The sequence below is a fragment of the Oryzias melastigma genome, linkage group LG20, assembly GCF_002922805.2.
Source record: "Oryzias melastigma strain HK-1 linkage group LG20, ASM292280v2, whole genome shotgun sequence".
Taxonomy (NCBI): Eukaryota; Metazoa; Chordata; class Actinopteri; order Beloniformes; family Adrianichthyidae; genus Oryzias; species Oryzias melastigma.
The window spans coordinates 24,097,937-24,122,714 of NC_050531.1; the positions used below are offsets into that span (position 1 = coordinate 24,097,937).

Consider the following 24,778-nt stretch of genomic DNA (forward strand, 5'->3'; position numbering starts at 1 on the left):
TTGCATGTAGCAAACGAGGCCCACAGACCCTAATATTGGGGTGCAGCATCTGCCTCTGTGTGCATCAAAGCTCAGAGCCGTCTCCTCTTTGGTCTAGAGAGCATGAATCCTACTCCTGCTGAGAGAAGAGGCTGCTCTGTAAGCCAGTTTGACTTCAGTAATATTGGCTGCACCTGCACTTTCTACTCCTGACGTTACCCATATTAATCTGTGGTAGAGAAATGCAGTACCTTTTTGCAGTAAATCATCTGATGATCAAAGAGGAAAAACATTCTCTGTTGACTCTTGTTCTGAGGCTGGGATAGCTTGGTTACCTCCCCAGAAAAGATGAGTTCAGAGCTTCTGCTGAGAACATCTTCACCCTGCAAAAAAAAAAAAAAAGAAGCATGTGTGAGAGTACATCTCTCACACTTTGTATTGATGGCTCTTCTCGGAATCTGTTGGACCACACCTCCCAGTCCTCTATGGAGCTCTGCCAGCGGGCTATCTTCTCAATATTTTCAAGGCGCCGTTTCCTCTCATTAATAAGCCTGGCAACATTTTTCATGGCATTGAGGGCAGCATCAACATCTTTGTAGTCCCTAAAAGTAAGACATCAACATATGAGGGCACGGTCTTTAAGATTACAGAAAACTAACAAAGCTCTGTGAGGATGACAGGCTCCCTTTCTCATTGTTTGTTCTGTTGTGTCTTTAGCCAAAACAAGTGTAGGACAATCTGTAAATCATACAGTTAAGGAGTCTGTAACCAGAGCCTCTAAAGCCACATGCAGTTCCTTCATTATAAAATATATGCATTTTTTGTGTTCTCCCACTAGCTTACAGCCCCTCACAACCCCAACTTCACAGCAGTGCAAGAAAAACATCAAGCAATATCAGAGTTATCTGGACCTACAGTTCTGATCCAGATTCCAGCTCAGACCAGGAAAACAAAGACGTTCATGGATCTATATGTCTGTGTGGATGATCAGAATGGGGCGGAACAGGGAGCTGGTGGCACATCAAATGTAGCACCTACATCACAGTTTTTTTCACCTCGTTCTGATTCACAATTTGAATAAATAAATACTCAGAAATGCAGGTTTAAGTATAATTTTCTTTAGATGCAGTATATCCTCCATCTTGAGCAAAAGGCCACAAGAAAATGTTAAAAACACCAAAAACACAATTTTTATGGGAGTGGGTCTTTACATTTATGTACGGGCCACTTTACACCTAGCTAGTATCGGGTTTGACCCCCTTTTACCTTCAGAACTGTCTTAATCTTTGGTGACATAGATTCAACAAGGTTCTGGAAACATTCCTCAGAGTTTGGTCCATATTAACATGACAGCATCACAGCTGCTGCAGATTTGTCTGCTGAACATCCATGATGATAATCTCCTGTTCCACCACATCCCAAAGGTTCTATTGGGTTCTGGTGACTGTGGAGGTCATTAGAGTCCAGAGAACTTGTTCTTCTAGAAACCAGTCTGAGAGGATTCCAGTTTATGACATGGAGTCTTATCCTGCTGGAAGTAGCATCAGAAGATGGTACTCTGTGGTCATGAAGGGATGGACATGGTCAGAACAATACTCAGGTGGACTGTGGGGTTGGAACCATGATCAGTTGGTACTGAGGGGTCCAAGATGTGTCAAGAAAATATCCCCACATCATGACACCACCACCACCAGCCTGAACTGTTGATCCAAGACAGGATGGATCCATGTTTTCATGTTGTTAAATTCTGACCATCTGAATGTAGCAGAAATAGAGACTCATCAGACCAGACGACGTTCTTCCATCTTCTATTGTCCAGTTTTGTGAGTCTGTGTGAATTGTAGCCTCAGTTTCCTGTTCTTAGCTGACAGCAGTGATACCTGGTGTGTTCTTCTGCTGCTGTAGTTCATCTGCATCAAGGTTGGATGTGTTATACATTCAGAGATGTTCTTCTGCAGACCTCGGTTGTATCCAGTGGTTCTTTGAGTTCCTGTTGTCTTTCTATCAGCTGGAACCAGTCTGGACATTCTCCTCTGACCTCTGGCATCAACAAGACATTTCCACCCACAGAACTGCAGCTCTCTGGATATTTTCTCTTTTTCTGACCATTCTCTGTAAACCCTAGAGATGGTTGTGAGTGAAAATCCCAGTAGATCATCAGTCTCTGGAATCCTCAGACCAGCCCGTCTGACACCAACAACCATCCACATTCAAAGTCCCTTCAATCTCCTTTCTTCTCCATTCTGATGCTCAGTCTGATCAACTTGACCATGTCTGCTTGTCAGGACTTTAAACAAGTAAATGTTAAGGAGCTGTGAAGCCAATGTTTGGTCTCGCTATGGTAAAATGAAGCTGGTGATTCAAAACTCAACATAAGACATCATGCAGGTGACTTCCAGTACAAACACACAGCTGGGCTTCCGACACACCAAACCTTTACAAAAGTTTTTCTCTCTGACCTTTCCTTCCAGACATGTAACACTCGATAAAGCAAAAGATTTTTGATCAATACATATGACCGTGTTTGACCCAGGGCAACCTACTGTAAAGGGTTTGTTTTTAAACCAATCATATATTTCCCGTCAGAGAGCACATCTCCTCTTCTCACTGTACACTGCACGTGTCCACAAAGCAGATGGTCCCAGCGAGCTCTCACCTGTGCTGAGGGTTGGTGTATTTGAGCAGTTCAGCCAGCTGCAGAGGATACTTGCAGATCTTCTGAACTGGAGTGAGCAGGAAGCCATCCAAAGAAATGTCGATCATCCTCTGCAGCAGCCGGCAGGCTTCAAAGAAGAACACGTACTTGTTGACCTTCATCAGTTTGGAGAGCTGCACGCAGGCGTTGGGATGGTTGTTGCAATACTCGGAATAAATCTGGAAATCTGTTTGCTGCACATGAATAACAGTGGAAGACAGAAGTAGAGCACAAAGTGTTGTTAGAAATGATGGATTATTTTACCACTGTAAAAAATAAATAGAAAAAAATATATTTTGATCAAAGTTAGGATTTCAAAAAGAGAAGGGTTTTGCATGAATGTTAAAAGTAAAGTTTGTATATGGCACTAACTAAAAAACCTTCAGTTTATGGTTCTATGCTTAAGTTGTAGGACATTAATACAATTACACATGTGTAGATGCTGTTGGAACTCATCTGTTGATAAAAGGAAAAGCCACAATGGTCACTGAACTCATTTACAACTGAGTTCACGTTAACAACAATAAATCAAAAAGTACTGAAAATGAACCGATGACAATCTGATGTTGCCTTCTTTTGTTCTTCAAAATAATTGTTTTAAAACCAACAAAAGGAGACCCTAGTTCCTTTAGTTGTATTTTTTTTACATGACGAGGTAATCCAGCAATGAAAGGCTTCCTGTGAGGTCTGTGTGCTGCCATCAGCAGGATTTGGACCCATCCTCAGGAGAAAACATCTCCATCCGTCTCAGGTTTGAATTTCTTCTCTTCTTTCAGCAGGAGTTAGACCAAGGCTGATGGAAAAAACAGGCTGATGCTTTCCTCTGAAACCTTTCTGAGGATTTTTAGCTGCTTGTGTCATCGTTCCGTTGGAAGACCTATGGACCGAGACTGATACCTGAGACCCAGCTGGACGACACTTATCTGAATGTTTGATTCCAGAATGATTGATGGTTTAAAGATTTCAAGGAAACTGCACTGATTCAAAACCCCAGAGTAAAGTGCAGCAGAGCAGCCCAGACCATTACCAAACCTCCTCCGTGTTTTTAAGTGAGGATAGTCTTCTAATCCTTACTTTGTTTTTTTATTATTATTTTTTTTTTTAAGTATAACACAAGGTATGTGGCTTTTGCTCAGAACTGTTTTGAGTTGCAACACAAAAGCAACATCTGGTTTTTATTGGTTGATTTCTTCTGGTTCTCAAGTGCACCAAAGGCCTAAAGAGCGATTGGAAACCTGAAGAACTACAGGCTTTTCCCCAGCCTCTGGATTCAGACGTTCAGAAGTAATAACAAGGCAGAGCTTACATATTCTAAGAAGCAGCAGCCAATCTCGCTGAGATGGGGCTGCTCCTTGTTGAACTTCTTCTCCAAGGTCTTCAGGAACTTCCTCTGGAATCGGTATATGTCTTCAATGTTGCCAAAGATTGTGCGCAGCTGCTCTTCAGTGAACATGTCTGTCCTCTTACGGCACTGTTTGACATAACCCTGTGAGACACAAGCAGGATCACAGAGAGCAACTGATGAGAGGAAATCTGATCAAACCATTCAGACTGAACGCTCTCTGTGGATGAACCTCTGTTTGAACGGCATTTGTCAGTTTTATTCTTTGTTGTGTGGACAGAAAGTAACAGAACATCAGGTCAGAGTGACAGAATGTCCAGACCTCACATATGTCCTTTATATGCTTGATGTAGTCTTGCTCTGTGTTCATGATCTCATTGATGACATTGGTTCTCATCTGTTCTTTGCAGGGTAGACCAGGTCCTGATAGAGAAGCCAGACTGGCTTGGCCCTCATTCAGAGCCTGAATCTCCCCTAGTTGTGCCAGATACTCTTCCATCGGTTCATCCTGGTTTACACGCAGCTGAGGGGAGAACATACAAAAGGTGGAAACATGTCTAATTATTTCATGAGATAAAGTTTTAAATAATCATTTCCTTTAGAACATTAAGTTCTCTTTTCTTTGCATTTTGCCCGTTTGGCCTAATAGAAGGGTCCATCATGTCAGACTGGTTGCTGAGCATGTGCAAAAGACTTCATATGAGTAACAGCAAAGGACTTTCAAATAATACATACAAGCTGTGAGAGTTAGGAAGCTGGTTGATCAAAAGAAACAGAGGTTCTTACCCGAACAAAGCTGGCAGGAAACCAGCCTTCACTGTCCATGATGCGACCCCACCACCACTCCTTGTTGCTTGCATCAACCACCTCTATGACATCACCGGCTTTGAAGCCCAGCTCCTGCACGTCCATGGTGACGTGGTCCCACAGAGCCTCGGCGAAGACCACGCTGCCATCACTGATCAGCTGCAGAGGAGAAGAACTGGTGTGAACACTGTGGATGGCGTGCTCTGTCTGCTCCCTGATGGGGTCCTGAGGACGTGGTCCATCAAAGCCATCCTCATCAAACCCAAAGAAACTTTTTAACAATAAGGTTCATAAGGTTCAGCGGGAAACCCTTTACCTTAACCAGAACCTGAAGCTTTGAAATGAATGTCAGCACTGGGATGAGAGGGCTGGACGTCTGCTGACTGCAGAGGACGGCTGAGAGGCGGGATCAGCTGTGGGTACGCCACTGGCTAACCAGCAAAGAGGCTGGTGAAAACGTGGACACCACAGATTCCTTCACACACGTCGCATTTCTCCAGAGGGAAAACAAGTCGAAATCCTTTGAAATTGTTTTGTCATGAAGCAGCCCGGACTGGAACCAGGGACTTCCTTCAACAGCTCCCAGGAGCTCCAGGAGATACAGGATCACTTCTTGATGCTGTCTTTTGCAAAAAGTCGTAACTAAGCTCCCAGACAGTGGAAGGTAGAATCAAATACATTTAGTGGAGTGGATCTCTTACTGGTTCAGATCTTTAACTGCATCACGCCACGGGTTGCTAACTTTCTACATACCATTAAATCTTATTTTAGCATCACCTTGACTGGGAAAAACAATGAAAAACATCTTTGTACTTAATTATAAATACATTTAAGCAGGAAGGGGTTAAGGCTCTGTGACCGAGGCAGTACAGAGGACTGACCAGATTTATGTTTCACATCACGTCTCAGTGAATAAAAATGCAGTGATGAAAAAAATGCCATAAAAAAGAAAAGTGTTGAAGAGATCCAAAAAGCAGAGCGTGTCTACCTCAGTGGACGCGTCTGGAAGAACATGGTCCAGAACGTCAACTGTGGAGAGAATCCCGGGAATCTGAAGCCAATTACCTGTTGCTGCTGATGATCAGCTGGATCAGGTGTCCTTTCAAAGTAAAAGCTCTAAGTGTCCCCCTGGACCTCTCGTGTGTGACGCGGCTCTACCAGAGAGGACAGGACGTGTGGGCGGCTCCAACACTGGTGCCAGTCTGCTTACCAGTTTGCTATTCTTTTCCTCGTCTGATCTGGTTCTTAGCTCCACAGATCACCCATAGTGAGGAGCGAATCAGACAATGCTGCAGTTGCTAAGCAACCCATCCGCACCATTTTGCCTGGTTGGTGCCTTACACTCCAAACTCCATTCTGACGAGATGAAACTGCAGTCCTCAGCTGTGGGATCGGATCCGACTAAAGAGCTCCAGATTGGAGTTGACATGTGAGGAACATGCAAAACAGCACCAGCCAACCAGAGCTATGACAAAATCTTTTTATTTTATAATGATATTGTAAATGTTTATAATTATGTGAACTCTAATGACATTTATTTTATTTCCTGAGGTTCTATTTACAAGCTGATTTAAAAAAAATCCCTGAGGTCGAGCCTAGAGTCCTGCTCCGAATGTGCGGCGCCGTAAACCAGGCTCCAGCAGCAGAACTCATCCGTCCAAGCGGCTCCATCCGATGGATTCAAGCACATTTCACCATCAGGATGCTCACAGACAGGAGGTGGAGTGCACCGACTCCTCTGCTGTGACTGTCAGAGAGTTCACACAGAAGTGAAGCCCCTCTGTTCACTGGGGATGGTTCAGGTTGGACATCAAATACCAGAATTCAGCATCACAGTTTAAAGGAACACATGGCAGTTGCGCCCTGCGACAGACTGGCGACCTGTACAGGGTGAAGCCCGCCTTCGCCCATCAGTAGCCGGGTTAGGCTCCGGCACCCCCGCGACCCCGGAAGGGACAAAGCGGACAAGAAGATGAATGAATGAATGATGACATGGCAGTTGCCATGGAAACATTCCCCAGCAGGTAAACATGATGGAGCTCAGAAACAATGAGGCTTCCATCCAGACAAAAAAGAAATATTGGTTAAAATGATTCAGAGGAGCTGCACGTCCATGTTGGCATTGTCGTCTTCATCAAACTGTTTTACTGTGGTCAGAAACGTCGAGCAGATTTCCAGCAACACAAACGGCATGTTTGAGCCGTCGCTTGATGACGGGGTGGATTTCTGTGCTGCATCAACACGACAGCAGACTAGTTTAACATTTACTTCTCCTCGAATCAGATCCAACTTCTTCACTTTGTAGAGTCCACAAAAGAAAACACAGAAAACAGCAGCGTACTGAGATGTATTAAGATGTTGACTTTAATATTGCTTACATTATGGCGGCGAATATTTTCTTGACTTACTTAAAATGACGGTAGGCGTTCCTCAAAACAGGGCAAAAGCTGCTGCTGGTCATTGTGACATCGTAGCAGTTTAGCTCCACCCCCAGGAAACATCACAGGGAAGTCCCCAAAACACGTCTGCAGCCCAGGATGTTTGAATGAAAATACGACTCAAAGATCAAGAATGCTTGGAAAAATAAGGTAGGGAAGAGCAACCGCCGCTCCAAATGCTGCCCAGTATCACACTGAGGTCCATCCCCAAATTCATCACAGCAGAAACATCAGTGGAGAGCATGGCCAGATCAACAACAGAGACACGAGAGCTGTGAGGAGCAGAAATACAGAATGCTAAATATTCAAACCCAGTCCTGCTTTCCTTGGAAACTTGCTAAAGAGTACATTGAACATCAGTTTAGTTCAGGAGTCTGCAACCTGCGGCTCCAGAGCCACACGTGGCTCTTTGACTCCTCCGTTGTGGCTCTCTGGTTACAGGAAATAAAACATTTTAACAAGTATAACTGTAAAAAGTAATAAGGTAGTAAAGTAAAAAAAAAAAAAAAAAAAAAAACTTGATTCAACTCACTTATAAACAGTTAAAGGACAATACGTATCAGAAGCTTTTTGACAGATTTTTGAGTGTCAGATTCTCTATTTTTAAACAAATTTAAAGATTTTAAGTGTTTGTAAAAAAAATTCACTGAATTAGTTCTGATTTAGTTCATAAGATCTGCAATATTTTGTTTGAAAATTGAAAATCCAATATGATTTGCCGCACTGAGATCATCCTATGAGACACAGGATGACTTTTATTTTGAAAGGAAGTCATGTGAAATCTCTGACAAAAATGATAAAGTATTTCAAGTTTTGAAAAGAAAAAAGCTTCATTTTATTTTGTCAAAAAATGTTTGTTTATAGTTATCATAGTAACATTAAAATAAAAATAAATCAGTATCGTATTTTCCTGTAAAGTGAATAGGACTGTGTCCCCTGTTGGGATGTTGTCAGTGAGAAATGGACCCAAATGGCTCTTTAAGTGTTGAAGGTAGCAGACCCCGGATCTAAGTGGAAACATGAATGCTGAGCGTGTGGACACATTCAGAACGATGACGGAGAGGAAAAACCTTTAGTTTCCAAGAAATGTTAAAGATAAAGAGCCGCCTCCATCCCTGATGCCACCAGGACTTAACAGCTGCCAACATTTCCCTGTCAGACGAATGAGAGCATGAGCGGCGGAGGACATGCACCACCACACTGCCCCCCCCGGAACAGCCTCATGCTCCGTGTGGGTACCTGTGCTCCTCTGCTGCCATGTCCGCAGGGCTGAGGAGAGCGCCTCCTGTGGTGTCTCATGTGCTCCAGTGTGTCTGCGCTCTACTGGAAGGCCAGCAGAAACATGAGCACCACGTTGATGATGATGAGCAGCATCATGATGAAGAACACCACCACCTTCTGTGTCTCGGGGGGAAGGTTGCAGCGCAGCAAAGTGTTAAGGAAGCCCATCCTCTGCCGGCTCCACCTCCCTGTGCCGCTGCCGCGCGCCATCAGTCTCCTCGCCTCCTCCTCTGCCTCCACAGGACCACCGCCCCTCCCCCACCGCCGCTCCCTCAGCACGGAGCCTCCACACCACACCGCTTCACCGCCTCCTTGGCCGTCTCTGTCGCTGTCGTCTCGAGCTGCTGTCCACCTCCACTCAGCTCCAGCTTCTCCTGCCACCTTGCCGATGTGCCGCGCCGCCCCGGCCTGCCGGTGGGGGCTGAGTGCCCGATGACTGCAGGATGGGAAGGCAAAGCAGCTCCTCCTCTCTTTTCTGCTGCTTTCGTTCACTGACTTAGCGGTTCTTCTCCTGGTTCCTCCTTTTCGTGCTTGTTCAGGGCGTCAGGATTAAAGGCAGAAGGATGGATGCTTTATCTCTCTGGAACATGATCACAGCTCCTCCTCTTTCATCTCCTGCAGACATTTGATCCCCTCACAGACTCCGTCCTCTCATTCCTGCTGTCTGGCTCCTCCATCAAAAGCACCTCCTAAAATGGTGCTCCCTCATCGCTCCAACTAGCAGAATGAGCCTTTTTCCTTTTTTTCTCCTCTTCCTCTCCTTCTTGCCATTTGTGCCCACCCTTGAGTGGCAGGCAGCCAATCAGAATGCATGGTGTGTCAGCACATCCTGGATACCAGAATGGTTGAGGCAGGCCCTAGCAACCCCCGTGAGGGGAGCAGGCAGAGTGGGGGGGGGGCCTAGAGTTGATCATGCAGGATAAAATATAGGTATCCAGGGATGAGGAACATACAGTATGTTAAAAGTGAGGAGCTGAGTTTGTTAGATTTCAAATCTTTGAGGCAACAAAAAAAAAAATCTCCTAAAAATGTCGAATTATTGCACAGAATCTCACTGACTTCAATGTGTTTTTCTTTGTTGAAATTTAGATGGTATCATTTTATTAGCTGAATCCATCATTTCCCTTAAATCTGAAAACGTTTGCAGGCAGTATTGCCCCCCCCCCCATGCAGAGCGTCCTTAAAGCTCTTTCATAGAGCTGTGAGGGCAGCAGCTGGACAACACTTCATGTGGACCTTCAGAAAGTCTTTCATGTGGAAAGCACACATATCCAAACACCTGATATCTTGGTCTCAGGTGAGCAAACTCCACGCTCATGTCTGCTCACATTCCACTTCACTGACACACAAACATTTCAAATCTGTGGTTTCAGGAACTAGTCAGAGCTGCTGATCTGGAGAAGGTTTTTCACTATGGACGGCACTTTGTAAATCCCTATTATAACCTCCAGCATACACGTCTGCACACAGCAGCTGATGGAAACACCTATGGAAAGGACACATGCTTCCTTGCGGATCTCTTGGCTTCAGTTTGTGTCTTCAGCAGTGAAACACCTGAATGCTTCATCTGAAGAAGCCTGGATTCTGTCCAGGTCGAAGCTCTGCTGGTGTGCTAAGGTGGTCCTCATCCGAGCCAGCACACACTGCAGGCCTCCCGCTCTGCTCTCTCTTTCTTCTGTGTAATCACTTTTGAACTCCCCACCAAACACCAGTAGAAGCTTCACATCTGCAAATGCAGGTGACTTTCACAAAATGACAGCGATCATTGGGACACAAAGTACATCAGTGAGCCACCAGGGGGCAGCATAAACCAGTTCTTTCCAGTTTGACCACTGCTGAGCAGAAATATGATTCAAATTCACCTTGTTCCTAAATTTAAATGCATTACTGGTAAAGTTATCAGATGCCAGAAAAAACATATTTAGCCTCCGTCGGGATCAGCAAGCATTCATAAATGACAGATTACATCACAGGACTTTTCTATAAGTGAGGAACCTGAACTCATTTTTAAAGCCCCACGTTTCCTATCAATGAGGTCAGTCTGCAGCTGGATCTGTGAGGGTCCTCTCTTCGCATAGGCCTTCTCTCAATGTCCAAATTGATTTTTCCATCAAGCAACTCACTGTCCGCTTACATCTGCCCACAGCAGCTGTGAAAAGGAGGTCACAACAAAGAGTGATGTGGTGACACGTTCATTGACATGAGGGGCGGGAAACAGAGAGCTCAGTTTGCAGCTCCAGACAGTCCTTCACCACCTTTTCAGCTATACTGTCACACACTTGAGACTTGGTATGTCTGTGCTGATCTTAGAATGCTTTTGGTTTAATCCTCTGGACAACAGTTATCTAAATTCCAGATCATTTTGAATTTAAACTTGAAGTAAAGTAAAACATTTGAACGATAAGGTGTTAGCATCTGCAGTCATCTTATGTCTATGTGATCACATTCAATGTTCTGCCCCCAAACTTTGGTTGAACTGCTGGAATTTTCTCATTTTTATGCATTTTTAATTTCACTGAGAAAACATTATTTTCATGTTTATGTTAAACTTCACCTTAATAAAGTATGCTTCAGATTCACAACAAACCAGAAGTCCAAACCAACAGACACATTTATTTAGATTTTTTTTTCAATATGCAAAAAAAAGCAGAAAATAGCTTTTCTCTGGTCTGATAGTCTGTCTACTTAAGCTGTAATCTCCCCTCCATGGTTTCTGTGGAAGCTGGTTTGAGAGAAATCCTAACTCTGATGATTTTAATGTATACATTAAAAATGTGTGTATAGTGAATGATTGAAGCAATCAGAAACTCCCAGTCCCATCAGAGCTTCTCCTGTGTGATACTTGTGTACTACTTGTGTATGTTGCACAAGTACTATTAGAGGCTGCAGACGATGTGTCTTTGCAGGATCTCAGGTGCAGACATATGTGCTTTCCAAGATACGACAAAGCTGCTGTTGGACTGAAAAAGTATGTAATCCCCTCAGCACAGCTCCTCACACATGGGAACTAAAACAGCTTTTAATTATTAAAAGTTTCAATTAAAAATCTGTTAAAACAAAAGGTGTATTCAGACTGGATGCTAGTGCTGCCACAAACGATTATTTTAACAGTCGACTAAACACAGATTATTTTGTCCGATCAGTCGACTAATCGGGTCATGCGTGACTGAAAAGCACAAATCTTAACCATTATTAGCTTCAAACTAACTAAAAACTAGATATATAATTACCTGTGATAATGCTAGTGTGAATGCTGTAAGCTGAATTTGGTCACTGAAGATGCTAAAATTGATAGCTGAAAACGCTGAAGCTGATAGCCTGCTAAAATATTAGCTAAATGGCAAATTAGCCTAAAAACTGAAAAAAGCCTAAGTTGGTAAAAATAGCTAGCATGTAGCTGAAATATTAACTAAACTCCAAAATAGCCTAAGAAAACTCAATAAATGCCAAAAGTTGAAAAAGCTAGCAGAATGCCAGTATAGCTTTTAACCTTACTACACTCTGACTCCATATTATTTAAACTAACGACTAATCGACTATTACATTTGTCATCAACTATTTTACTAGTCGATTAGTCGACTAATCGTAGCAGCCCTACTGGACACATTTGGTTCACTTACAGTGAACTAGAGTTCATGTCTCGTGATAATCCAGAACAAGGTTCCAGTCTGAATCCACCCAAGTGGACCCTGGTCCGGGACCAGGAACCGCTCTCTGACCCATCTTTTGAGGTGGTCTTGGTTCATTTCCAATCAGACTGAGATGTGGTTCACTCTGAATTTCCTCAGTCTGAAAAGGCTCCATGCTCACACTAGAACAACTGGATCCAAATGGCCACAGGAGCTGGGTATTGCAGGATGTAAACAGAGTTGGAAGAAAACAAACGATGAGTAAAGAAACGTGAAGCAACGATGAGGCACAGCAACTGATTGAAGTGTGCTTGGATCAATGCAGGCTCATTAAAACAACCTTTAACGTGATACACAGTTGATGAATGACCTGTTGGGAGAAAGGCTTGTGAGGTAACCACACCCACTGCCAATAATGGAAAATAAAATGTTGTGTTTGATGTGAACACTTAGAGAAACGTGCAGACATGACAAAGTCACAGTTTTGATTTTCAGTTCAGAGCATCAAGGTTTCCAGTGTAGTTTCTTTAAGTGGCTTTCATTCAGACTCCCTTACACACTGACCCTAAACAAGAGATTCTAAATGTGTTCCTTTTACCTCATTAATGGCTAGCTGTTCCCCTCCACCTCCTCCTGGATGTCCAAACCGATGTCCAGAACTTCGGAAGTCTTCGTAGAGATCATCTTCACTGCCCAGCTCGTCAGCGGCTTTTTCTGAAGCTCCATCAGGAAGCACTAGAGCTGAGGCAGAGGAGAGAGGAGAGCCCAGGCGTCAGCAGGTTACATGGGTCTGTTTGTGATCATCCCTCCAGTGTTGGCTCACCGTCTCATTTTAATCATGCACACACGCTTGATTCCTTTATATTACAGGAGCTTACAAATTCAAGTGAGACAGATGCAGATTTTGATGAACTTTGATGGCCGGAGCTCTCCTAAAAATGCAGTTTCTCCCTGGGATAAATATCATATTGTGATTCTGAAAAGCATTCATTTGGTTCCACAGAGCATTAGCTTTAAAGTTACCCTGTTGATGAAGGGAGGAATGTTGATTCTGTAAAGGCTCATGCTGCAGACACTGACCAACTCGGAAAATTACAGATTTTTTTTCAAACATTCATTTGCCATTTTAGTATCTTTTAAAATCTACCGACTAAGTATCTATTAAATGAAGGCAAGTCAAACCCCCAAAAGGGAAATTCTACTATAAAAAATGTGTTTGTTTGAAGAGTTGCAGACAAATATTTGGCAGACACAACCAGATGCTGCTCATGGAACAATTACACATCTTCCCAGATTATACGACCTTCTTCCAAGAAGCACTGATGTAACAAATGACCAACCACAACAGGTGGGGCTGCTTTTTGTTGATCAGAAAGAGGCTGCTCTCTCCTGCTTCAGTTGTGAACATGTTCCGGTACCTCAGCTCTCCGGTTTAGCTGCAGCTCATCTGAACCATGAACTCCTCACACAGAGCTCAGTCCTTCATCACACATTCAGCTGCTGCTTCTTTGCCTTTGCATGTCAACAGCCTCAGAGATCCATTCATAGAGAGCAGAAAGAAATGTTGCGCATTAAGTAGGTCACAGTATGCCACAATTAAAGTGTTTCCTTTAAATAACTCTGTTTCTTTATAGATGAGCCAATGAAACATTAAGAACAGCCGACTGAAGTACAGCTAACCTTACATGAACTCTGGCTTCATGTTTATGGCCAAGAAGCATTGACTATTTGTCTTGAGGATGATCCAAAGGTTCTCAATAGGGTTGAGGTCAGGATGGGGGTCACACCATCAGTTTATCTGCTTTAATGATGCAGAGGTATTCCTGCAGCATGAGATGGAGCATCATCATGATGAAGAGGATTTGGTTACAGAAAACACAGTTCTTCTGTTAGGAACGCAGAAGAAAGTCAATCACTAACTCCACCTACTTTTCAGAGGTCATTCTCACACCTTCAGGGACCTTAAAGGACCGACACCCCCCCCCATGATTACAGCCCAAACCATGACTCCACCACCTCCTTGCTGATGTCTAAGACATTCAACTATTTCAAACTTTTCATCAGCAGAGATCCTTTTTCTTTCCTATTTTGCTAAAAATGTCTGTCTGTTTAACAATGTGGAATGTCTTTCATAAGTAATTTTTTCGGTAACTCTTTATAGTAAGATTCCTTAACAAGCCTTATTAACAGATTAACAAGCATTAATAATGTGTTTATAGGGTGTTAGTAAGACATTTATTAGTAAAATAAGCTGAATAAGGTTTACTAACATACTAAATAAGATTCATGAACATCTACCGTGACACCACTGTCTGCTTACAAGCTTAACAAATGTATGAACTATCTTCATCAACATTATTTTGAGTGTTTTGCAGCACCTCATCCAAAGTGTTACTGTTTTTCCGTTATTGAACTCACCTGATAAACTACTGATCACAGGTGTCTGAGATTGATTTCAATGATCCAAAGAGCTCTGAGACTCAATATTATTCATGAGTTCAATTGAAAAAAACAATAACTTTTATATTTTTGACACATAAATACAATTTGCATAATAATTTCAAACTGCACATTAAAACTGTAATGAAGTATAGTTCCCTCCTGCGGACATGGGGGGGCATAGCCAAACTGAACCTGGGTTTAGAGGTTCCTTTACCTGTATGTGGTTCTCCTCTCATTCAACCTGAAAAAGGTTAGCCAATCATAATCCCTCCCCCAACTATTATTGACCAGCAGGAAGTCATTAATATAAGGGTTGAATAAAATAGTTGTACAGAATGTATCTTCCATTCGTTTTGCTCCATCAGATATCTATTGTTGTTATCAGATCTCCAGGTTGCGGGTAACTGACTTATGAGCGTCACTAAAAGTCTTCCCCTCCAACAGGGAAAGCCTCATCAAAGAAAGCAGTTTGGAGGAGTCCAGCAGATGATTAAAGCTCTGCAATGGTAAAATACGATTTCCTGGAATCACCTAAAGATTCACTGGAAAACCTGCACTGCAAAAACACCCAAGAAAGGAGATTTTTGTACACACGAGGAAGTCTTTCATGAATATACTGTCAGTGTGAACACGACTTCAGATTAGAAAGGCTGAGCTAGCTGCTCACTCAGCCTTTCCTGCTTCAGGTAAAGTATGTTTTTCAAAGCTTAAAGTTTGATGAGGCGAGGTAAGGGCCGGCCTTGGGGAGAGGCGGCCGCCTAGGGCGTCATCTGCTGCAGGGGGTGCCAAACTGCAATGATTGTTTTTCTTATTTTTTACAGTTTCACACACCGGTCATTTTGTGTAAAAAATAGCTTGAAAGTTTGACATAATGAATAATTTTGGTGTGTGTGTGGAGGGGGGGGGTTGTCTGTTAGTGCTTCTTTAAAACCCTTAACAACAAAAACGTTTCACCTTAAACACTGGCGATGAAGGTCAAACCGTCTGCCACGCTGAGGTTAGTGCTGCGGTTAGCGCTGCTGCCTTTCACTGCAAAGGTAGGGGGTTACATCCTGGTTAGGGAAAAGTATTATTATACTAAACAGAATTAAGGGATTAATATTTAATTCTTGAGAATTGAAATTAAATGAATATTTATTTTAACATATTCCAGGCAGCTAAGTGTTTGTTTTTTGCGTGCAGTGATATTCGTGTGAGTGGGTGGGTGGGCGGTGGTGTGGGTGCAGAAATCACGGTTCGCCTTGGGCGCCATGCAGCCCAGGGCCGGCTCTGGGCAAGGTGCTTAAAAGTTCAACACAAGTCATGTTGGGCGGCGGTGGCTCAGGTGGTAGAGCAGGTCGGTCAATGATCGAAGGATCAGTGCTTCAATCCTCGCTCCTGCCAGCCAGCCGTTGTGCCCTTGGGCAAGGCGTTTCCCCCTCCCTCCAGTGTGGCTCCACTGGTGTGTGAATGTCCCGCTGATGGTCAGAGGGGCCGTACCGTCAGCCACGCCTCTGTCAGTCTGCCCCAGCTGTGAATACGTCAGTAGCTTACCGTCACCAAGTATGAATGAATAATGGATATACATTGTAAACGCTTTGAGCGCCTGGAAAAACACAGAGAAATCTAATCCATTATTATTATGTCATCCAAGCTGTAATTTCATATATTAGCTAAATGCAATTACATTGCAAGAGCAATGTGAATATTTTACAAAAACTCTGTAAGATTCCAACCTGACAGGAAGAAATAGCTTTGAGTTGAATTACAATCAAAACCTCAGTGGTGAGTTCGGTCAGTCAAGAGCAAATAATCTTCCTAAGCTCTGAATGTAGGTTAACCGAGTCAGTGATGAGATTTGAAATCATTCAAGTGTGTGTGTGTGTGTGTGAGGGGGGGTAGAAAATGTTCCTGCTCTATAATATGACAGGTAATGGTTGTATAAAAGTAAAGGACTGTATTCACTTCAGTCCCAGGTAACTTTGATTAGACAAGATTTGTTTCTGAGTTTGTACACAAATGAAATGTTAAGTCTTTACTCCTTCTTTTTACTTTAATTCCTGTTTTCGTTGTTGGTGCATTGTCATAAAACTAGGTCACATCCATCTGAATTGGAGGATCTTATGGAATAAAACAGAAATGTGGCTGGAGGGCAGAATATCCAGCGATGGAGAGAAAGAGCCCGTAATGGAGGTCATGTTGTTTTGTTGCTTTCATGCAGGGATGTGGCTCTGCCCTGAGAGCCCGAGGCACTGATGCTCCACACTAAAAAATATCTGAGACCAGTCGCACCAACTCAGTGCAATGTATAAAACAAAGACTCTGGAACTCTCCCTGTTTATTACATGATGACAAATCCAGGTCAGACACTGGGAAGAAGGAAAAGGAACAATGAAAAAAATAGACAGCCCTTCTGAAAACGTGCACTAAAAATACACATTTGTAAAGTAAGAAAATTACAAGGAGAAGAAAAAAAAAACACTTTTGCACTTTAGACATCTGAAGAGGGAAGAGAGATTGCCACTCACGTCAATGAGATCAGGAATGTTTAATCTAAACTTCATTTTCTGACCCAAAAAAAGAACAATTGGACAGAAATCTTGAAATGATATGTTCTCCAATCTAAACGACATCAGCAACTAAAGATCAAGTCAGTTTTTAACACGTGTCCAGATGAAAACATACTCTAAAATAGGAAGCTTGTCTGGTAGGACTAGTTTGACTAAAACTCTCACTAACAGCGTTTCCATCACTCATTTGTACAAAACTTTAGCAATATTCTAGAAATGACAAGAAAACACTATTTTACAATACACTGTTTCTATTGAGTCACAATTATGAAAATAAACGAAGTCATTCAAAAACATGGTGACAGATGAGAACAGGTAATATTTTAAGTTGATTCTGTTAAGGAACAACAAGGGAGTTTGTGGATGCGTCGCATACTTGACCTGACAGTCTCTGTATGTCAATGAGCCAGACACAGACGCATGTGAGAAGCCTGTTCAGCAGTATTAAAACAAACAAAAATAACAAGTACGCAGATGGGGCCAGTCTTCTGTTTAACATGACAAGAAACATTCAAATGTCTGTCCCGGCACTAGCGCATCATCTATCATCACCTATCAAGGAGACATCGGCCTCTTATTCACGCTATGGAGTGGCAAGCATAGCTGATCCCAAATGTAGCAAGCGGATACAGATGAAGCGATTTTGGGAAATCTTGGTTGGATCCAACGATTCCACATGACACGCTCAGGTTTGAATAAGATGTGATGCAGTGGGACCTCGTGTGGCGCCCGCTGTGCAAGGCTCAGGGCAGCCACATCCTACCATGAAGTGCATTTAATTAGAAAAATGTGTTTCCATTGAAGTTTTGCTAAATATGTCTATTTTGATAGGCCTCCAAAAAACACCCCTCCAAGTGCAAAAACTTTTTTTTGATAAATGCAGTTTTGTTTAAAGAAATTGTGGTGTTTCTATAAAGCAAATGTATTATCGCAAATCAAATTTGCATAATTTCATAGTTAATAGAAGTGCAGCTACATATTGCCTTTGTTAAAGACTCCCTGGAGAGTAAACTATATCTCTAAAAATACATCCAAAAACTGCATTGAACCCTCTGAGATAAACGAACGACCATGGCCCCTTGTTACATATCCTCAAACTAAACAAAACTAAGTGCCATTAATGAATACAACAGCCTTGTTTCAGTCTGGGCATTAATAAACTGTATCCACTGCTGATAAGGAAAAGACTGTGCAGATAGAGACCTAGGGCAAAATGTGAAAGCATCCAATGCATTCCAAGAGACACGAGGCAACTTTTGACAGAAAAGTAGAGGATTATGTGCTAGTAATGAGGAAGAATCGATAACATTAGAAGAGTCCATTCAGGGGTTGTCCATGAATAGCCTCATGTAAGAAGTCAATCATCAACAGAGGCAAAAAAAGAACCATGTATTGAGAAATTATACAATATACTGTAATCCTTACTTTCCCCCAGTCCAGGCTTCTTTTTTCAGTTTGTTGTGGATAATAAACTAACAAATGGTGTGTATACAGCCACCTAAGGCACTGGGGGCACAACTGTGGAAATAGCACTCAGACCTGGATCACGGTGAGCGGTGTGGAGCTGGTCTCTCAAGCTTCAGTCCAGATGCGTGGCGTGACTGGAATAATTTCTGGTTCACTTTAGATGTGACAGGATTATCTGTCCAGTGAGTCACAGCCTCTCTTCTTTTCTAACCTTACATTTTACTGCTTTAAGGTGCATTCACACCAAACGCAATTGGGCAGAGGTGGCCATCTGTAATGTTCTGAATGAGGACCCCTCCATTTTGCAGAGAGACTTCATTTGCAATCTGTTTATTTAAAAATTAAACTTGCATTACCAAGTACAACGGCAGCCACAATCAGTGAAGCAGAAACGTGAGTGACTCCCCACCAGATAGGGAGGGTCAGACCTTTAAGGAGTGACTGTCCTGAGGCTAAATGCAGAAGGTTTTATCTTACATGCCAAGCATTCTCAAGTCTTTCTGTTTTTAGAGTGTCGAGGGGATTCAAATACTTCAGAAAAAAGCGTCTGGACTTTGTGAAGGCACATGAGTGCGAACTTATAATTACTAACAAGCACAACATCTTTTTCTTCAAACTCTTTTCCATCTCCTGTCTCACAGCCCTTTTCTTAGCATTCAGGTTTACACTAAAAGTTAAGAAACATCACAAATGCTTTAGTGAGCAGAGAAGCAGATCTTTGTACTGACAGCATTGGGCATTTCCTTTGCTGTGGTGTTTCACTAATGCAACAGAATCCAGTAGAAACTAGAACGTTAGGTTGGGGTTCAGTGATACAGGGGTGTCGCTGGTTTAGGTGTCGCTGATCTAAAAGCTCAAAATCACAGAATCGTAAACGGGTTGTCAGCTCTTTGATTAGAAAATGTTCAGAGTCCAAATAATTTATGTACACGTCTACTTCTTCTTTGATTGAAAGAGTTATTTCAGGACAAGAGTCGTAATGTTCAAACGAAACCAAACCATGTTTCCATTGCTACATTAGATATTCAGGAAAACATGACAGGGAGCAGTCTGTAAACAGGAAGTGCCCTCTGACCACAGCTGTGATCTGTGTAGCCCCTCGGTACAACAGCTGGTCTTGCTTCCATGTATTGATAGTCCCAAAGTTCTACTCATGAAAAGGTGAATGTTTGAGAACATCCACCTGGCTTCAATCTGCAGCAGAAAACCACATTTTATTAAGAATGCTGGAGAGCCCACACAATCAGTCTAGCAAAGTTGTGATTTGTCTGTGCACGCCGAACCACGGCTGAACAAGACCAGCCTCCAAAAAAAATCAGGGAGGCTGGGGAGCAAAAATATGCTAAGACTGTGTGCGCATAGAGAAAGAAGAGAAGGAGTTTTAAACATCATCTTGATGAAGTTCTAACCTTTTGTCGTTGTTTGAGGCTCTGCAGGCTGAGTTCTCACAATCCTTCCTGGAAAATCCTCATGACTTCTCAGTATTAGTGAGTAAATTCTCCTGGCGTTTGTGGTGATGATCCTCATTAACATGGACTCATACAATAATGTGAGATAGTGCATAAACTAAATCATAGATCAGAGGTGTCAGACTTCAGCCCTCGAGGCCCGGGAGACCTGATGGTTTTTGAGAAATCCTGTCTATTCTGATGCAGAATGCCTGGTTCAGGTGTGTTTGGCCAATGGGAAGCTTCAATAGCAGCCAGGCTAGTTAGAAAACATGTGGGACACAGGCCCCCAAGCCTGGAGTTAATGTTCTCCAGAACTGCTAAAAGAGAAAATTGGCATTTGCTTCTGCCGCTCTGCAGAAACTATGTGCTAGAAAATTACGAGTTTCTGGATTTTGGATAAGATCATGATTAAAAGATCACTGGGAATGCTTTGAAGATACATCACAAGACGACTGGAGTGAGACTTTAACATGTTATTGTTAATCCTCTTTTTTTTCTTTTTTTTAATCATTGAAAATTATTTAAGTTAAAAACTGGCCAATCAGATGCCTCAATAAAGGTTTTTCCTTGGAAAAATCCACCAATTAAACCTGTTTAATTGGTGGATTTTACCACGCCCACTTATAGTGGAAGGGGACTTTTACTAAGCTCACTCTTGATTGGTGAGAGTGGCTGCCATAGAAATATTGACTGGGACCAATCTCTGCTTACTGACATCGTGTGTGTCCAACACGGCAGCGCCATCTAACCAATTAGATGTGGGTATCGTCCTCACTTCCTTGTGCTCATAAAGTTTCTCAGTTGTAATAAAAAGATCAGTGGTGAAGCTTCTAACGGGATCAAGTGTGAGACCATGTAAAAAGTGCATAAAATAACGAAGCTGATAGACGTGAGTCCATCTGGGTTCAGCACCACCGTTTCTGCACTACATCTCCCTTGGTTCATTGGGTTAATGTGACAGCATCTCTGCCGCTCTGTTAACTGCTAAGAGCCTAAACAAACATTGAACAATCTTTTTGGACAGTTTGCAAATCTTGATGAAATCAGTGATAAGCAGTTTAGTTCTACTTAAAGGTTTGTGTTGGAGCACAAAGGAACAACTAGAGAAGTTGCATTACCTGCGATGATGCTAGTGTAAATGCGTTTTTTAAATATGGTTGATGAAAATACTGAAGCAATTTACTCTTAATTGCTGAAGGGATTTGCTGTAAATGCAGAAGCTATTTCCAAAATGCAAAATTTGCAAAAAGACTTCAAATTTTGCCAAAGAACTATGAAAGACCACTGAAGTTGGCAAAATTTTTGCAAAATTGTTCATAAAACTGCCTAAAAATCCTCCATACATGCCAATTTTCCAAAAACATGTACTGTGTTTCTTGAATATGAGCTAAGCTCTAAAATAACCCAAAAACCGTAGTAGATGGCAAATTAGCCTGAAAAGCTAACACATTGCTAAAATTCTAGCTAAAATCCCCAAAAGCCTAAAAATCTCAGCAAAATTTGTCTAAAACGTTAGCCTGTTGCTAAAATATTAGATACAATTAGCATAACAAACCCCAGTAGCTAAAAAAGTTAGCCAAAAACCTTAGCCTGTTCCTAGCTAAACTCCAAAATAGCCATAGTAGATGACAAATTAGCCAAAAAACATCAGCATGTTGCTAAAATGGTAGATAAATTAGCATAAAAAAAGCTCTGTAGATGCAAAAAGACCAAAACAAGCTAGCATAATGCTAATATAACAGCTCATTGCTTAATTATTTTGAAATTATTGTCAACAATGGTTTCAAAGTGCACAAACTTTTTGAAGTATTTGAAAAACGTATCATTCATTTCTTATGGGGCATATTTTGTTCAATATTTCAAAAACTATAAAGTTTATAAATACCAAAAGTATAAGCAATAATGTTCTGAACGAGCTGAATGTTTTGATATCAAGATTGCTGAAATAGCTGACAGTGTGATTGAGTTTTTACGTACCGAAATGTAAGTAGAGGAGCAGGAGAATCAGTGTATGCGAATGCTCTGAAGCTTTCACACAATGAACAGCCAGAGACACCAGTGTTTGGTCCAAGGACGGACTGCTACAACTATGGTCCAGACTACAGGGTCTCTCTGCTTTTACATGTTTAGTTGCTGGTGTGCCTCGAGACACTAAAACACATCTGATGTTTTTCTGTCAAAGATTTGTTTATCAATTGCAAAGACATAAAATGTAGTTTATTTAATGTCAACAGGTGGAAACTGCCGTTGATGGACGGTCTGATTCAATAAAAACTGCACTCAGACGTCACTGCAAGAAGAGTGTTTGGACCTTGGCTCAACTCGTCAGCAGGTACTGAAAAGAGCGGCCTCGGGAGCTGAATCGCGTCAGCCCACTTCCCCAACAGAGCCCTGCTTCCAGCTCAGAGTGATGGATTTCTGCAGACATCCTGCCCTCCTCCCATCACTGCCTCCCCTGCAAACATGAGCACTGAAAGCGCAGCGATGGTGGCTGTGGAGTGAGCTTGAAAAAATTATTTTAATGACCGAAATAAGAAAGACTTCTGAGGGCTTGACGTCAACGACCCTTTGAACCAGTTGCTTAGATTTTTCAGAGCTCAAATATCTGCATTAGTCGAGGCCTGTTGATGTGGACGGAGCAAACAGGAGACGATGTTTCAGCTGACGAGGGTAAAAACAACCCCTGTAGAACTGAACAATGCCAACCTGTCCCATCAGACAGCGAATCTCTTCTCCACATTAATTAAAGGAGTATCCAACCCACTCAGGAACTGTTTGCACTTCCTAAAAACTGGGAATAAAATGAATAAACAAAATGTAAGTGTACATTTTTGTAACTCAGGCCAAATTAAGTTTTTTGTTGCAACTTCTGATTAAAAACGGCTCACAAAATGTAAATGTGAAGTAATTAGGTAGTTAGCATTTAGCTGTTGCAAATCTGCAACACCTGCCCTGAGAGGGTTAACCCTTTAACACCTGAGGCGTCGCCCGTGACACTTTAAACACAAAATATTCAACATACTGTAACTTTTCAACCATTTACACGATCATTCCAGTAGATTCTGAAGGAGAAAAGCGGCCTGTCGAGACGCTTCTTTCCTTCAGAATCTATTGGAATGATCGTGTAAATGGTTGAAAAGTTACAGTTAAAGGGTTAAGACTTGCCATAGAAAGGTGAGTTAGACAATCATGTCTTTAATGTGGTTTTGCAAAAGAATAAAGAAATAAATTCAATTTAGAGAAGAAAAAGAACCCTTGCACCTATTTCTAAAAATGCTCATTCAGAAAATGTGTAAAATAGAGCTGCCAATGTCTGTCATAAAGTGTTCAAGGATTCCCGAAAAGAGCAATGAAGTGTTACTTCTGAAGTTTTGGATGATTTGGAAGACAAATGTAAAGAAATGACAATACTGTAAACCTATACTGACCTCATTTGTCAACCACTGTTCATTAATTTCCACTATAATAGAGCATAGATTAGGATTATCCCAAAACTCAAAGCTGAGTCGATTCACTGTCAAGTCCCAGTAACATCGGTCTGCACTCTCACCGACTCACCCAGGCCGAAAACACAACCAATCAATCTTGAGGTTTGGCACTTGTATGATTTCTGACCAGGACCACCACTGCAGCTTTTATCATGACAGTTCCTTCACAATAAATGACGATGTCATCTCTACAAAATCTTCTGTAAATGTGGCTTTGCCAGCAACCAACCATGTTGTGTTATCTGCACAGCAAGGAAAAAATGTGCAGAGAGTAGACCCAAAGACACAAGAACATCTCATGCGCTATAGCCAACGGCAAAATAAAATCTGAGTGTCAATTCCCACCACTAATTTGAAACAAATTGATTACAATAATTGATTAATTGCTGGGTTGTAGTTTAATGTGTTGAACAATGTAATAGACACACAAACCCAGGCAAACGATGCTGCTCTTCACAGTGTCAAATATGAACTTCATGACACTGCTCATGGGCTTTGATCAGACACCAGTTTATTTGAACCAAGTTTTTCCCAAACTCACACTAAGCAGACTCCACTGTTGACCCTTCTGCTATCCTTGCCATGTTTACATTCAAAGTGGGTCATCTGGACCCCACAAGGCAGTGTGCTGAATGTTTTTTATCAAAAAAGAAAAGAACTGTTTTCTTGGCCGCACGGAGCTGGAGGAAAGGTTAGGGTTACGGTTTTAGGGTTAAAGAGAAAAAGGTTGGACCAGAGGGTGGAGCAATATGCATCTTGACTGCATGTATTACATGAAGCCAACATGAATTTCCATCAGCTTTTGTTATGTGCAGAGAAATACATGTGAACAACATCAACGGCTTAAGTCCAATCAAACCTGTGAACATGATCCATTGTTTTGCTAGAGTTTTGTTGCGATTGTTGTGGAGTATATGTATTTTGTGTGTTGGTGTTTGTGTCTCTGTTATTTGTTGCTTCTTTTGTTTGTTCTCAGGGACCTGGTGTGCAAATTAGCTGTTATCTGATGGCCTGAGGACGCGGCAGCGGTCGCATTTTTTTAACTGGTGATAAAGAACTTCAAACTCTTCTCAGGTGTGGTTTGGGGCAGGGCCCCCCTCTTACTCAAAGATCTTCAAGCTTTGTGAAGAACTCGTCTACAGGATGACCGTCTGAGTATCTAAAACTGGTACAGACAAGCAGACAGCATTTCTGTGCAAAAGATGCCTTT

General features: G+C 42.1%; 1 protein-coding gene across 3 annotated transcripts in view; it reads right to left on the reverse strand.

Moving 5' to 3' along the window:
• The window catches only part of arhgef4 (Rho guanine nucleotide exchange factor (GEF) 4), a 34,050-nt gene that overhangs the window by 8,198 nt on the left and 1,074 nt on the right, over positions 1-24,778 (reverse strand). The window contains exons 2-8 of one of the 3 annotated variants that reach the window (XM_024261733.2): positions 12,770-12,912; positions 4,803-4,982; positions 4,339-4,539; positions 3,981-4,160; positions 2,636-2,868; positions 452-581; positions 231-362 (exon numbers count right to left, since the gene is read on the reverse strand). In XM_024261733.2, coding sequence (XP_024117501.1) covers positions 231-362; positions 452-581; positions 2,636-2,868; positions 3,981-4,160; positions 4,339-4,539; positions 4,803-4,982; positions 12,770-12,912 — 1,199 coding nt within the window. Of the gene's footprint in view, positions 1-230; positions 363-451; positions 582-2,635; positions 2,869-3,980; positions 4,161-4,338; positions 4,540-4,802; positions 4,983-5,888; positions 8,477-8,500; positions 9,283-12,769; positions 12,913-24,778 lie in introns of those variants that run through there. The other 2 variants (XM_024261734.1, XM_024261735.2) reach the window with 2 other exon arrangements.